The 13233-nt window shown below is 37.8% G+C and overlaps 1 protein-coding gene across 3 annotated transcripts in view; it reads right to left on the bottom strand.

The window, feature by feature from the left end:
- The window catches only part of LOC132699125 (inactive rhomboid protein 1), a 51667-nt gene that overhangs the window by 29218 nt on the left and 9216 nt on the right, over nt 1-13233 (bottom strand). For all 3 annotated transcript variants that reach the window (XM_060665645.1, XM_060665644.1, XM_060665643.1), the window contains exons 4-11: nt 10431-10667; nt 9105-9320; nt 8079-8231; nt 7684-8022; nt 7377-7619; nt 4007-4171; nt 3771-3951; nt 1673-1971 (exon numbers count right to left, since the gene is read on the bottom strand). In XM_060665645.1, the coding sequence (XP_060521628.1) occupies nt 1673-1971; nt 3771-3951; nt 4007-4171; nt 7377-7619; nt 7684-8022; nt 8079-8231; nt 9105-9320; nt 10431-10609 (1775 nt within the window). In that variant the 5' untranslated portion in view covers nt 10610-10667. The remainder of the gene's footprint in view (nt 1-1672; nt 1972-3770; nt 3952-4006; nt 4172-7376; nt 7620-7683; nt 8023-8078; nt 8232-9104; nt 9321-10430; nt 10668-13233) is intronic.

The raw sequence follows: 13233 nt of genomic DNA on the forward strand, positions 1-13233 counted from the left end.
TTACGACGTCAGAGATTTTTAGAACATTAGATTTAGGGGGTTTCGATTTTTTACAACTGACGCAAAATGAATCCAGAAGTCTTGCAAATAGGATTTTCCTACCTGCTACCTTCTACCCCCTTTTTTTCGACTATTTTGTTTTGAATTATACCTTAACTTCGTCCAGCCATCTACAAATATTAAGGCTGAAAATAAGAATACATTTTAAGAAGTCATTAGAAAAGGAAAGGAATTTTCTTTTTTATCTTCTCTTCGTTATAAACTAGTGCGAATTCTTCTTCTTTTGCTTGCTTACAACGGCCGCATTCAGCCACTTTGCGAGGGAATAATTAAATATTTTTGAAACGAAATCCAAAAGCCTACAGAAAACGAGATTTTAATTAAAATTTTCGCAGGTCACTTTTAATTTTCCGTAAAAGAATTCGATCAATATAAATAGCGACTGTTTCAAGAGCTGAAAAAGGAATCCTCTTAGCGCGAGCACGTGGTGATATTGCCCGACCTACCCGAAATTTATCAACCTTATTATCAAATCAGCAAATAAAGGAAATGGTACGGTTAGTTTTGGTTGGTCAGGAACTAGTCAGTTTATTTTCCTGCTACGATTTGAACAATTAAACGTATTATTATGTGGAGGAAAACAAATCGATTAGTACGAGTGTTGTGCACATCAAAAAAACTGAAATATTTTCCCTATAAATACTAAAGAAAAATAGCATTTTTTTTTGAAATGATGGAAAAAGCAATCAAAGAAAGGGACTTAACAAAATATATTTGTTTCACTGATAAATGCACATGTTCATGCTTGAAGCCAATACCCTCAAAAAATAAATGTTATGATTTTTTGAGGTCATTTTTTATGGAATATAACGTCACGGAAGAAACCTATTTGGACTTATTACAAAATCAAATTGTGCCCGCACTAGAAGAAATTGCTCTTGAAGATCGGGAGATGGATGGTTGTCCCGCCCATATTCTCATATGGTTAGAGTTTTTTTTTCAAATACTTTATGGATTATTATTGGCCCACGATCCTTTGACCACGCAGATCACCTGACCTCTCGCCGAACGACCTCTTTCTGTGGGATCGCTTGAAAAGTTACAGTTACAAAAAGGTTTTCCTTAGAATGTGGCAATATCCACTAATCAATGTTAGAAATGAACTTTTGGATCGCTTAGGATATTGTTTAACTGTTAGTGGAGGGTTGTTTGAATGTGTGACACCGATTGTGCATGTCTTTATTGTAAACCAACCTTTACTTGATAAAGTGATTGTCCAACTTGACTTCAAATCATATTAGTGCACCTAATATATGTAGGTATGTATGCATCACCCGGTATAAGAAGGTACAGATTAGAATACGTGTCAGTTTCAGTTTAGATCTGAAGAAGCCAACTGAATGATTGGCGAAACGTCAGCAAGTTCAATTCAACGACAACAGACGGAGGAAGAACGCAGAAGTTGCGCAATTTACAGTAGTCTGTGAAAGTGTATTTGAAAAGTAACACTATTATCATTTGGAAAACTAATAGATAATGCCTTAAAGTCATATTTCCATTTCGGACCAATGTAGCAATGTAGCCGTGGTACGCCTTCACACAATCTACGCTAAATATTTTCCACTGCTTTAACATTCCTTCGTTTGCCCTATTAACTTGGAAAGATACTCACCAATTCGCGGTCGGCTGTTGCTGCTGCTGCGCGGCAGTCCTCAAGCTTCGCTGCGCAGCTTGGGCGGCCGCCTGCGCAGCCGCGGCTTGCACGCAACCTTCGCACCTTTCGGAGAGTCGCGGAGGTGGCGTAGTGCAGACGTGACGCCCCCCGCTAGCCCCCACGTACTCGACGGCTGTCGCCTCGCATACGCTGTGGCGGCACGCCGATTGGGGGGCGCAGCTCCCTTTCGACAGGACGAGAAGGGACGCGTGTTGGGGCTGCGCCGTCGCCGGACTGTCGCACTGCGTGCCCTTTTCCTAAAACAGGTCGCCGGTCACGTGGCAATCGTGTTTTATCGAACGTCGTCGAAAGAGTGACTTTTTTAGGTTAGGTTTGTGTATTAATGTTAACTTGTGATTTGTATGTGCTATTTTTTATGTGTTGTATTATTTAGAACTAATAATTAATAAATTATCATTCAGAGAGAACCTATAACTTGGGCGAACACAAAACTCAACTTATATTTCGATATTTTAAGTCATAATAAGATGAAAAAAGAAGAGATAAGAAAATTTGCTTTTGTATTTAGGTAGTTCCATACACATTTTTCACAACCTGTTGATATTAACGCGATATTGTTACATTCTCGTAAAATATTTTTTTCGAAATGTACATTAAAAACGATTATGCAACACTGCCACAAATGGTACACACTCAAGAAATATATCAGAAAGAAATAAATATACCTTGCCCACCCCTGCCTTGTCAGTCAAGTAAGAACATTTTTTGTTAATGGCTTTACCCTATAACAATAATTAATAACATCTTTAAAGTTTTACTGGAGAGTGTATGTCGAAGATTGTGAGAGACTAAACTCGAAAGCTTCTGAAGTTTCATCCAATTTCTTGACAAATTGCTTCATCAACCATCACACAATTTTTCAACAATCGGTTCAAATTTTACGTTTTGTTTTCTGACACATAGTTCTATTCTTACATTCAATAAAATGCATCGCATCCGTTCTGCTTTTCCATTAGCACAGATAACATGGATACTTTGTATATCTTTAGATTTAGATTTTAAAATTTTTATAATTTTAATTTTAATCGATTGGAAGAGATGGGAACTTAATTCCGTTGTATAATAAAAGAGCTTTTAAGTTTAAATAACGCCATTCGTTAGGAATACAAGGTAAGCCAATTTCTTCGAACATACCATTTATGTGATTGCAAAAGGCAAAGCCTATCTTTTCTGAAAAACGTTGAGAATATTTCACGTCCAGTCCAGTGAGCCGTGACATTGAATTCCATTGTTTTCAGCAACAGTCTTCAAGCTCTCCTTCATTTTTTGGCAAATTTAAATCTCTTATCAAGTCAATAAATTCTTCTGTAGTAATACAATGGTGTTTTGGTCGTTCTGGTGTCGCTTCTTAATTAAAACATTTCTTTTTCTAGACTTGTACAAAACACCTGACCATTTTTTATCACTCAAATGCCATCTGGCGGCACTGTGTGAATGTAAAAACTAAATTCTGTTCGCGTAGTGTTCTTGTATGTATTAAAATTAATTAAAATTCATTAAAAAAAATCAATAATGGGTATTATCATTGTAACTATCACAAAAGCAAACTTTTCTCTTCGTTTTAGTGCATAATTAACCAAAAAATCATAAAATAATTTGTCGCCATAAACGATTTAAACAAATTACCTCATAAATCCTTATATCTATCATCAAACTAAAGAAAAATGACACTTTTTTTGGTTAATGTTTTAAAATGTCTTTTAATGTATTTTTGAATTTTAATTTATATAACTCGAGGACCATCTACATTTATAGAACGACCAGCGAATCATGTTGAAATTACGTTTACGAACATGGAGTCGATTGAATAGTGTAAAGAATTTAAATGATTGTAGAACTCAAATCTATTTTATGTAACTGTGCCGTAGAACAGAATATCAGAAATTTAAAAATACGCATAAAAAAACTAGTTTTAAAATCTGGAGAAAAAAAATGGAATCACCTACATATTTATAAAACATGATGTCATAGAAGTTAATTCCGGTTAGCGATATTGCATTAAAAAAAATTCAATCAACGAAAAGTAATTATCTACCTGTTGGTAGTGGAAATCCTTTCCCTGGTAACTATTTTGGCACTGCACGTCCTGTAAACTTGAAGTGTTGTTGCTGGCGACCGAACTGTTGCTCGAAGATGACCCGGGACTGGACTTGGCCAACTGGTACTGGTCGTACTGGCAACACTTGGCCCGTGACGGCGTACCCAGATGCGAGTACCTAACCGGAGACTTCGTTGAGCCGGATCGATCGAAATGAGAGGATCAAACCTTACCTTATTTTTTGAAATTGGTTTTGGGTGAATGAGATAGGCAGACGGTAATGGTACGTGAGGTCTCGTCTCATGTAGGGATCAGACGCGTTGAATTGTTTGCCGAAACGCTCGTAGGGCTGATAAGTTCCGTAATATAGTTCTTGGGGTTGAGGCTGCGGCACGTATCTGAGGATGAAAGAAGGCAATTGATTTTTGGCAATTTTTTGAGGATTTCGGAAAGTTTGCATTATTTCTTTTGAGTTTCGTTTGATTTTTGGACAGTCTTCGTCAACAAGGGTATATAATAGGAATAGGAATTTTCTCTGTGCGTTACTCACTCATTGCTGTTTATATTTAATTATTTTCTAGAGGCATAATAATAAATGCATATAATACAAATTGCAGTGCTCAATACTCTTCATATTAGCGTACACTTTTTTTTATTATTTTTTTTAACTAAGAATGCTTTTATGATTTAGAAAAGACGAATGAAAAATAAATAGAGGAGCTTAAAATTTTGCAGTATCTGAATTTTTTTGTCTTCGATATTTTAGGCCAAGGATGAGGATCAGGATTTGAGTACATTTTAATGGAAAACAAAGTAGTTTTTACATTAAATTTTTTGTTGTATCGAAAAGTCGCAGCCTTTTCGTACGGATTTTGTTTCATTTTTGTAGATACGTAAAAAAGTGTTTAACACGAATTATTCAAATGAATCTGGAAAAAGCTCATATTTTTAGTATATCTGTTAGGCGTGTTATTTCGAAAACGGCATTGCTCTTGACCCCAACAACAGAGATGATTGGGTCCACAAACAAAATTGTACTGGGTGACTGAACGATAAAGTAAAGTTTATTATCTCAAAACCCTATTTTTAATTTTTTTCTGAATTCCTTTTAAAATTCTTTTTTTTTTCTTTAAAACTCTTTTATTAATAATAATACATATAGTTTTTCCAATATTTTCCAATATTTTTGTATTTTTGTATTTCTACAAAATACCAGTTTTTGTTAGCGTTATTCGAAGATGACGTAAAAGATGTGTGTAATGAACAGTGATCAAAATTGAATATATTTGGATCATTTTGAGCTGAAAAAATCTTGTTTTTGTCAAATCGCACACCAAATATATTATTCTTTATTTTCCTGAATGATCTTACAGAAATAATACTTTGTTATTTCTTTTAATTTTACCAATCCTTCTTTTCATCTTAGACTTTTGCTAAAACATCACAATGACAACATGACATTGTCAAACTTGACAACTGAGTAAATAAATTCCTAAAATTTATTACGGTGTCAGTAAATTGCAAAAAAACAAAAAATTGATATGATTTACATATTGGACCGGGCTAGAAAAAAAAACACTTAAAAGTAATTGGACCATATTTTCTTCGCGAACCACTTAACGGTATTTAAACTTTTTGCAGAATTATTTAGCTCAACTTCCTTTGTCCTTTGCGATTTTAACAATTAATTTCCTCTGTCTTTTGCGTTTTTAATAATTCCACTGTCCTTTGCGTTTTTAATAATTTCCTCTGTCTTTTGCGTTTTTAATAATTTCTTCTGTATTTTGCGTTTTTAATAATTCCCTCTGTCCTTTGCGTTTTTAATAATTTCCCCTGTCTTTTGCGCTTTTAATAATTTCCTCTGTCTTTTGAGTTTTTAATAATTTTCTCTGTCCCTTGCGTTTTTTATAATTTTCCCTGTCTTTTTCGTTTTTCATAATTTCCTCTGTCTTTTGCGTTTTTAATAATTTCCTCTGTCTTTTGAGTTTTTAATAATTTCTTCTGTATTTTGCGTTTTTAATAATTCCCTCTGTCCTTTGCGTTTTTAATAATTTCCCCTGTCTTTTGCGCTTTTAATAATTTCCTCTGTCTTTTGAGTTTTTAATAATTTTCTCTGTCCCTTGCGTTTTTTATAATTTTCCCTGTCTTCTTCGTTTTTCATAATTTCCTCTGTCTTTTGCGTTTTTAATAATTCCCTCTGTCCTTTGCGTTTTTAATAATTTCCCCTGTCTTTTGCGCTTTTAATAATTTCCTCTGTCTTTTGAGTTTTTAATAATTTTCTCTGTCCCTTGCGTTTTTTATAATTTTCCCTGTCTTTTTCGTTTTTCATAATTTCCTCTGTCTTTTGCGTTTTTAATAATTTACTCTGTCTTTTGCGTTTTTAATAATTTCTTTTGTATTTTGCGTTTTTAATAATTCCCTCTGTCCTTTGCGTTTTTAATAATTCCCTCTGTCCTTTGCGTTTTTAATAATTTCATCTGTCTTTTGCGTTTTCAATAATTTCATCTGTCTTTTGCCTTTTTAATGATTTCCTCTGTCCTTTGTCTTTTTAGTAATTTCGTCTCTCCTTTGCGTTTTTAATAATTTCCTCTGTCCTTTGCGATTTTAATAATTTCCTCTGTCTTTTGCGTTTTCAATAATTTCCTCTGTCATATGCGTTTTTAATAATTTCCTCTGTATTTGCGTTTTTAGACCCTATAATTGTTAGATAATGTAGCGGCCCTACCACGGTAAAAATTTTCGTGAAGAAAGTAACCTGCATCCACTTTGCGCCATTTTCTTTCGAAAATGCGATTTGCACACATTTAACTCGTTTTCTCAGAACAGTTAACAATAACTATGAATATTTTGCTGTATTTATGCTGCATTCAAGCCTATTGACGATCTGTTGGTTGTTGATTATAGCAAGGTGAATCTCGCGCACGCACATGTAAAATGGACCTTCTCATTTTTTTTTCATCGCTCCATAGGAATATCATTCACATACACATTGAAGAGTAGGGGTCCCAGGTGTGATCCTTGCGGAACACCAGAAGGCACTTCAATTTCAATGGATTGCAAGCTCTGGATGCGCACAATCGACACTCTTTCAGTAAATTTTCGCTGGATTCCAATGTTTCCCAATTTTTTTATTAAGATTTGATGGTTTACTCTATCAAATGCCATTGAAAAGTCTGTGTAAATGGCATGAACGTGAGACCCCTCGTCCAATGATTTCAGCAGAATATCTGTAAATGTAAGCAAATTTAGCTCAGTGGAGCGATGGGGAAGAAATCCAAATTGTTGGTGGATAAAGCAACCTTTCAGGTCAGCAGATAGATAGTGGCCGACTAAACTTTCGAACCCTTTAGGAATACCGTTTAGGATACTGATGGGCCTATAATAAAAAGTATGAAGCTGCAATGCTTAATAAGATATGGTGGGAGGCCATTGGGATCGGGTTTTTATCTATAGTCCACAGTTTCTCGTAAATAGATGAAAATTATAGATATGTATAAGAAACTTACCTAAATACAATCATTATATAATAATAATAATGACAGGCAGATTGCTGGCTCTCACAATCTGGAACTAGGTCAGAACGCGTCGCTACTAATTTCTCACCTTTCGACGGGCATGTGAGCGTTGGGCGGCAAATATCGATCAACCCCGAATCGGTGATCGCCCCTCACCGACATCTGCTGGCCGTAACCGCTGCCCGTCGACGAATTCGAAGACGAGGACGCCACCTGGTGGTACCTATCCGCGGCAAAACCGGCTTGCGGGTACTTGTCCTGCAGGTGCGACTTCTGCTGCTTGTACTGCAGGATGTATCTCTCGCTCGATTGGTTGGGCGAATACAAATATCTGAACAGCGAAAAAACCGGGTGCGATGGAAGATAGTCAATATGCCGCGAGTGTATTATAATACCTCTGTTTGGCTTGCAACTCCTTCTGCTGCGCGGCAAAGTCCGTCGGAGATGGTGGCAGAGGGGGAGGCGGAACGAAACGTTCCTGCTGCGCAGGCGCTGGCTGCGCAGTGGGGGAGGGGAAAGCGCCGTGCGCGTAGCAGTCGGGCGGTTCCTCCGGGGTGAGGGTAGGTGCCGGGGGAGGGGGGACGAACCGGTCGGAGGTGGGGGCGGGGGAAGGCGGTTCCGCGGGACTCGTGCCGGCGAAAGGCTCTGGGGGCGGGCAGGCGAGAACCGCCGTCGTGGCGGCGGCGCCCGCGTTCGCGCCCAACCTGTCAGCAGGCGACGCAGACCGGTTGAACCTATATTTGAAAAGTTTATTGGTTTTGGATTGGAGATAAATGCACGATTTTTTCACCTTTCGACGACGTATTGTTCGTGGGCGAATCTATCTTGACGGTATTCTCTTTGCAGCCTCTCCATTTCTTTCCTATCCGTGCTAGACGATCCCTCTCTAACCTTGTAAATTTCAGCGTTTGATCCCCGTCGGTGCCTTTCGGTCGGGGTATATCTACAACGAAACGTCAGCCTACTCTCGAGTAAGTATCAGAAGTGGGATAAATTGAACGCTCGGCCAGAGTTCCGCCAGAGCAGTTACGTCATAGGCATGACAACTTTATCTAGTTTCAAAATTTCCCAACGATTTTTGTGAACGAGTTTCTGAAAATTATGAATTTGGTAAGTACTTGTTATTTCTTATTGCAGCGCGGTTTGAAGTTCTTGCACAATCAACCACAACACATGGCATTTTCAACCCTTTTCATATTTTACGTCCTTAAAAGTAACATAGTGTTACTACGCTAACGAAAACAATAGAGAAATAGAGGACCTGGAACGCAAATACAATAGCTTTAACATGCACCAAAAGATAAAGGAAGTAAAAGAACAAAATTCAATAATCTTGGACATCGAGAATAAGCTGGAGATCTTAAAGCATTGCTTTAAGGCTTGGAAGGCTGGACGCTGAATAGAGAAACCACAAGGAGGTTGGAAGCTTTTGAAATATGGATTTATAGACCCATACTGAGAGTCTCGTGGATGAGTAGAACTACAAACGAGGAAGTCTTAAGAAGAATGGGCAAAGAACTCGAACTCAAAGTACAAGATATGAGCTGCTGAAACTCATTATGGAGGGCACAATCGTACGTAGACGAAGTGTAGGGCGCCGAAGAATCTCTTGGTTGCGCAATCTTCCAAATGATGTGGTCTATCGTCAATTGAATTATTTAGATCAGCAGTATCAAAAGTGAAGGGAGCCATGATGATCAGCAACCTCCAAAGGGGAAGCTGATACAAGAAGAAGATATCTACAGTAACTTTTCATGCCGTTAGCAATAAAGGTTATTATTATTATTATTATTAATTAAATATTCCGCGTTGTTACCTTTCGATGGAGCATGCGCTCTGCGTCGACGCCTGCCCCAACCGGACATCGCCACCGGTACTTTCCATCGCATCGCCTTGATATTTTTCCCTGCCCTTGTCCAACGCATGGTAACGTTCGGAAGAAGGCGAGGGAGTACGCGAGTGACGTTGGGGCCTCTCGAGACCGTTCCATTCGTTCGACGGGAACCTCGTTGACGACTGCGCGAGGTGATATCTGGAAACGCAAAGGTGAGACGTGGTGACCGGTTCGGGCCCACGGCAAAGCCAGTTCGCAGTAGGTTGGCAGTAGGCGAACTTTGGTTAGGGTATAAAACGACCAAAAGTATAGTGGATTTATCGCATTAAGTAGTTCTCGCCTGAGATGGACCGTAACGAATATTTGTAGAAACTTGAATATTTTTATTTGGACCATTTTAAATTTGATTAAGCACTGATATCGTTCTTAACGATTTAATCTAATCTGCGAGATTTTCCGGGCTGTTAGGCCGTGGTCCATCGGTTTTGCTACCAAAGCTTTTAGCTGCTACTGCGGCAGCCATCTTCAATGGAACGTAGATTGTAGCGCGACGACTGTATCGGACGGACGGCGGACTGAACGGTCGTTTGAGCGTCCGGGCCCCTCGGTTTAATCTAAATTGCAATGTGTTCGTATATATTACGAAGGTATTTGAAGGTGATCCTTATGTACTTGATTATCGAGTTTTAGCACTGCGAGGCTGTTTTCACGGAATAGTTCGAAGGGTAAGGCTAAGAAGAAGAATAATTATTTTTGTGTTGGTGCCTGTAGATTAACAACATTCTCTTTCTTATATTTTTGTGTCTTCTACATAGCTCTTCGATTTGTAAACAACAACAGTGTTTTGTAAGAGTATATATTATATTCGTGGTAGATAAAACGACAGATAAATATTTATTAGAATCTTACAAATAAACATTTTTTAACACTTTAAAATGTGAAGACCGTGGAATGAAGCAGATGTTACTCTACAGCAGAATAGATGATGAGAGTAGCGATAGTGACGATTTTTTAAGTGACTGATACCTTGTTATTATTATACTTAATATTTTGTATATTAGAAGAAATGTAATGAAATAGAACGTAATAAACAGTTACTTTGTATTAATTTTTTTAGGTGCATGTTTCAAGAATTGCTCGGCGAAAAAGATTGAAAACATACTTATTAGTTTAGGTATATAAACTCCTAGGTAAGGGTCTGCTCGGCAGGATGTTCTATAACGGGCTGCGGTTTTGGAGTAATAAACAGTAGCTAAAGTTATTCACGGGGTCGGTTGTAAAAGCACTATATTTCTGGTTCAAGTATACCTGTCCTGACGATGATAATCTTTAAACTGGAACTGTTCCTTCTTGCCGAGCGGGTACCGTTCGCTGACCACGCAGCCGGGACCGCCTTTGACGGGGGCGGTCGTGCAGTCACTGCCGCCGCCGCCGCCGCCGCGCACGCCGTCAGCCAGACAACCGCCGCCGCCGCCGACCGGCGGCATGCCGCGACTAGGCGCGCCGTTGCCGCCCCCGGCGGCCCTGGGCCCCTCGTCAGTACATCTGCAATTTGATTAAGCTCGTCACATTTATTCATTATAAAGCCATTTAGAGTTCTCCAAACGGTATACCGTTTTTAGGACATAGTCCGGTATTTAACATTAGTAAATTTTTGACGTTTCCGAACCGTACTTCGATACTTCGTGCGAGTGAGATGCAGTTAAAAATCCATTCTTACTTTAAAATCACAAGTACAAATTTATGATTATGTTATTTCTAATCATATTGTCACTAACAGTCAATATGGATTTCGTAAAAGTTTTAGTGCTATTAGTCACATAGATGATCACATTATTAGTTCTTTGTTGTACTTATATCTTTAGATTACTCTAAAGCCGTTGATAGGCTTGACGCTTGTACGCCAAATTGAGTTACTACGGCTTCGATGATGTTTCGACTCCATTTTTAAAAAAAACTATTTGGCTAACAGATATCAGAGAGTTACTCTTGACAATGTAAGTTCTGAATTTCTCCCTGTTCTATCAGGTGTATCGCAAGGCCCTTGGATCTTAATTATTCTTAATTTATATTTCTGATATTTATACATCCATCGAATATTTCAATTTCCATTCATTTGCTGATGACCCTGGGCTATTTTACTCCTTCGATCCTAAATTATTTTCAATTTATATCAATTTGGATTTGCATAACATATTTCTATATTCTCCTAGACATAGTCTTCAACTTAATGCTAAAAAATGCAGTGTAATGTTCTTTTCTGCTAAACCTAACATTGACCAAGAAACATAGAAAAGGTCTTATTTGGTTTTGCGCCATTTATACAGGCATAAAACTGTCCTTATTCGTCGTACGAATGTGAGCAAAGTCTCTTGTCAACAGTGAATGTTTAAAATACTGCGCAACTCTTCATGTAAAGTTTTAATAGTTCAAACAATATTCTTCTGATACGCATCATATATAAACCGTCTCACTGTTGCATGCACGAACCCCACGTTTTTTCCTTGTCGGACACCATTCGCAACTATGTCGTGTATGGTGTATGGTGACATTAGAGTCATTATGTTAATCCCTCAAATTTACTTACTGATTCAGTAGAGTAGGTCTAAGTCAGCAAATAACAACTATTTTTTTTTATTGTGAATTATATTCACTTTTCATTAATTAAGTCTTATTATTATTATTAATATTATTCTTATTATTATTATCAACTTCTTTGTTTACCTTATTTTGGCAAGGCTACGGTATTGAATTTGAAATACAAGATTTTTTAAATACGGACCTGCTTCGTCGTGTTAATCAGATTCCTAACCTAAAAAACCCCAAAAAGAAAATTTAACGCCTTATTTCTTTAAGTTTTCATATAATTGTTTCATTTTCCGTTCGCCAAAAAGTTGAATTCTTTGACTTTTGAAATTTGAAGTTGCAAATAAATATTTTCAATTAAAGATAGTTCTCCGGGGCTTTCAAATACGGACGTGCTTCGTCATGTTACTTTATGACGATTTATTTCTTTTAATCAGATTCCTTACTTAAAAAACCCCGAAAATGAAATTTAACGCCTTATTTCTTTAAGTTTACATATAATTGTTTTATTTTCCATTCACCAAAAAATAGAATTCTTTGACTTTTTAAATTTGAAATAGCAAATAAATATTTTCAATTAAAAAAAGTTCTCGGGAGCAAAACGGGATGAATTACACTGGTCACTGAGCCAAAATTAAACCGACGTAATTGCCAATAAATCCGTCGAAATCAAATTAGGTTTTATTTCCTCTTTGGCCAATTGTTGATCTAATTAGTTACCCGACCGATTAATTCATTTATCGCAAATCGATACCGCAATGCGTTAAAAGTAGAACCGAATTTTTTTTAAATTTTTCCTTCAAGGCGAGCATAGAACAAGCCACCGAAATATTGTTCTTCAATTTTTTCGTAACGCTCAGCGCGTTCCCAAAAATTAAACAATTTTCACGAATTCCGGAACAATCGTCGCCTTTTAGTCCGGGCGCGAATGTCCCCGAGGCGGTCTTTCCCGGACCCCGCGCGAGAGGTTCATTCCGAACGCCCGGACTAAACGTGTCAAGACTCCGGTTATAAGGCATGCGTTGCCCGAATATCGATTCCGGGTGACGGCGTTCCGCCGCCCCCGCCTCAGCGCGGAACATTGTTTTGGCGGCGGCAGACGCTCAAATAATAAACACGGACCGTCCCGTACGTCAGCCACTGCTCCCCCCCCCCCCCCGCATTCCGGAAGCTACCAATTTGCAAATGGCTTCCGTTCTAGTTTGAACGTTTTTTTTTTCTCTCTCACGTTATAATGACTTGGTTTGTAAATAACCAGCCCCTAGAAAATTCAAAAGTTATAGTGATTACTCAAATTTTGAGTGCAACAATATTGATGGTACGTTCTTGGTATGGTTTATTCTTGGAAATATGGTTCTAGTTTATTCTTATTTAATTAAAAACCACTACATTAGATCTACAAGATATGTTAGTTTCGACGTAGAAAGACCCTATTCTACCTGTGTGTCCGATATAAATTGCGGGACAAGATCCACACTTCAACTCGTAGACTCCGGATTTTTGAGTTCTTCGTAATTTAGTTTTA

The sequence above is a fragment of the Cylas formicarius genome, unplaced genomic scaffold (genome assembly GCF_029955315.1).
Source record: "Cylas formicarius isolate icCylForm1 unplaced genomic scaffold, icCylForm1.1 PGA_scaffold_3__17_contigs__length_32017465, whole genome shotgun sequence".
Lineage (NCBI taxonomy): Eukaryota > Metazoa > Arthropoda > Insecta > Coleoptera > Brentidae > Cylas > Cylas formicarius.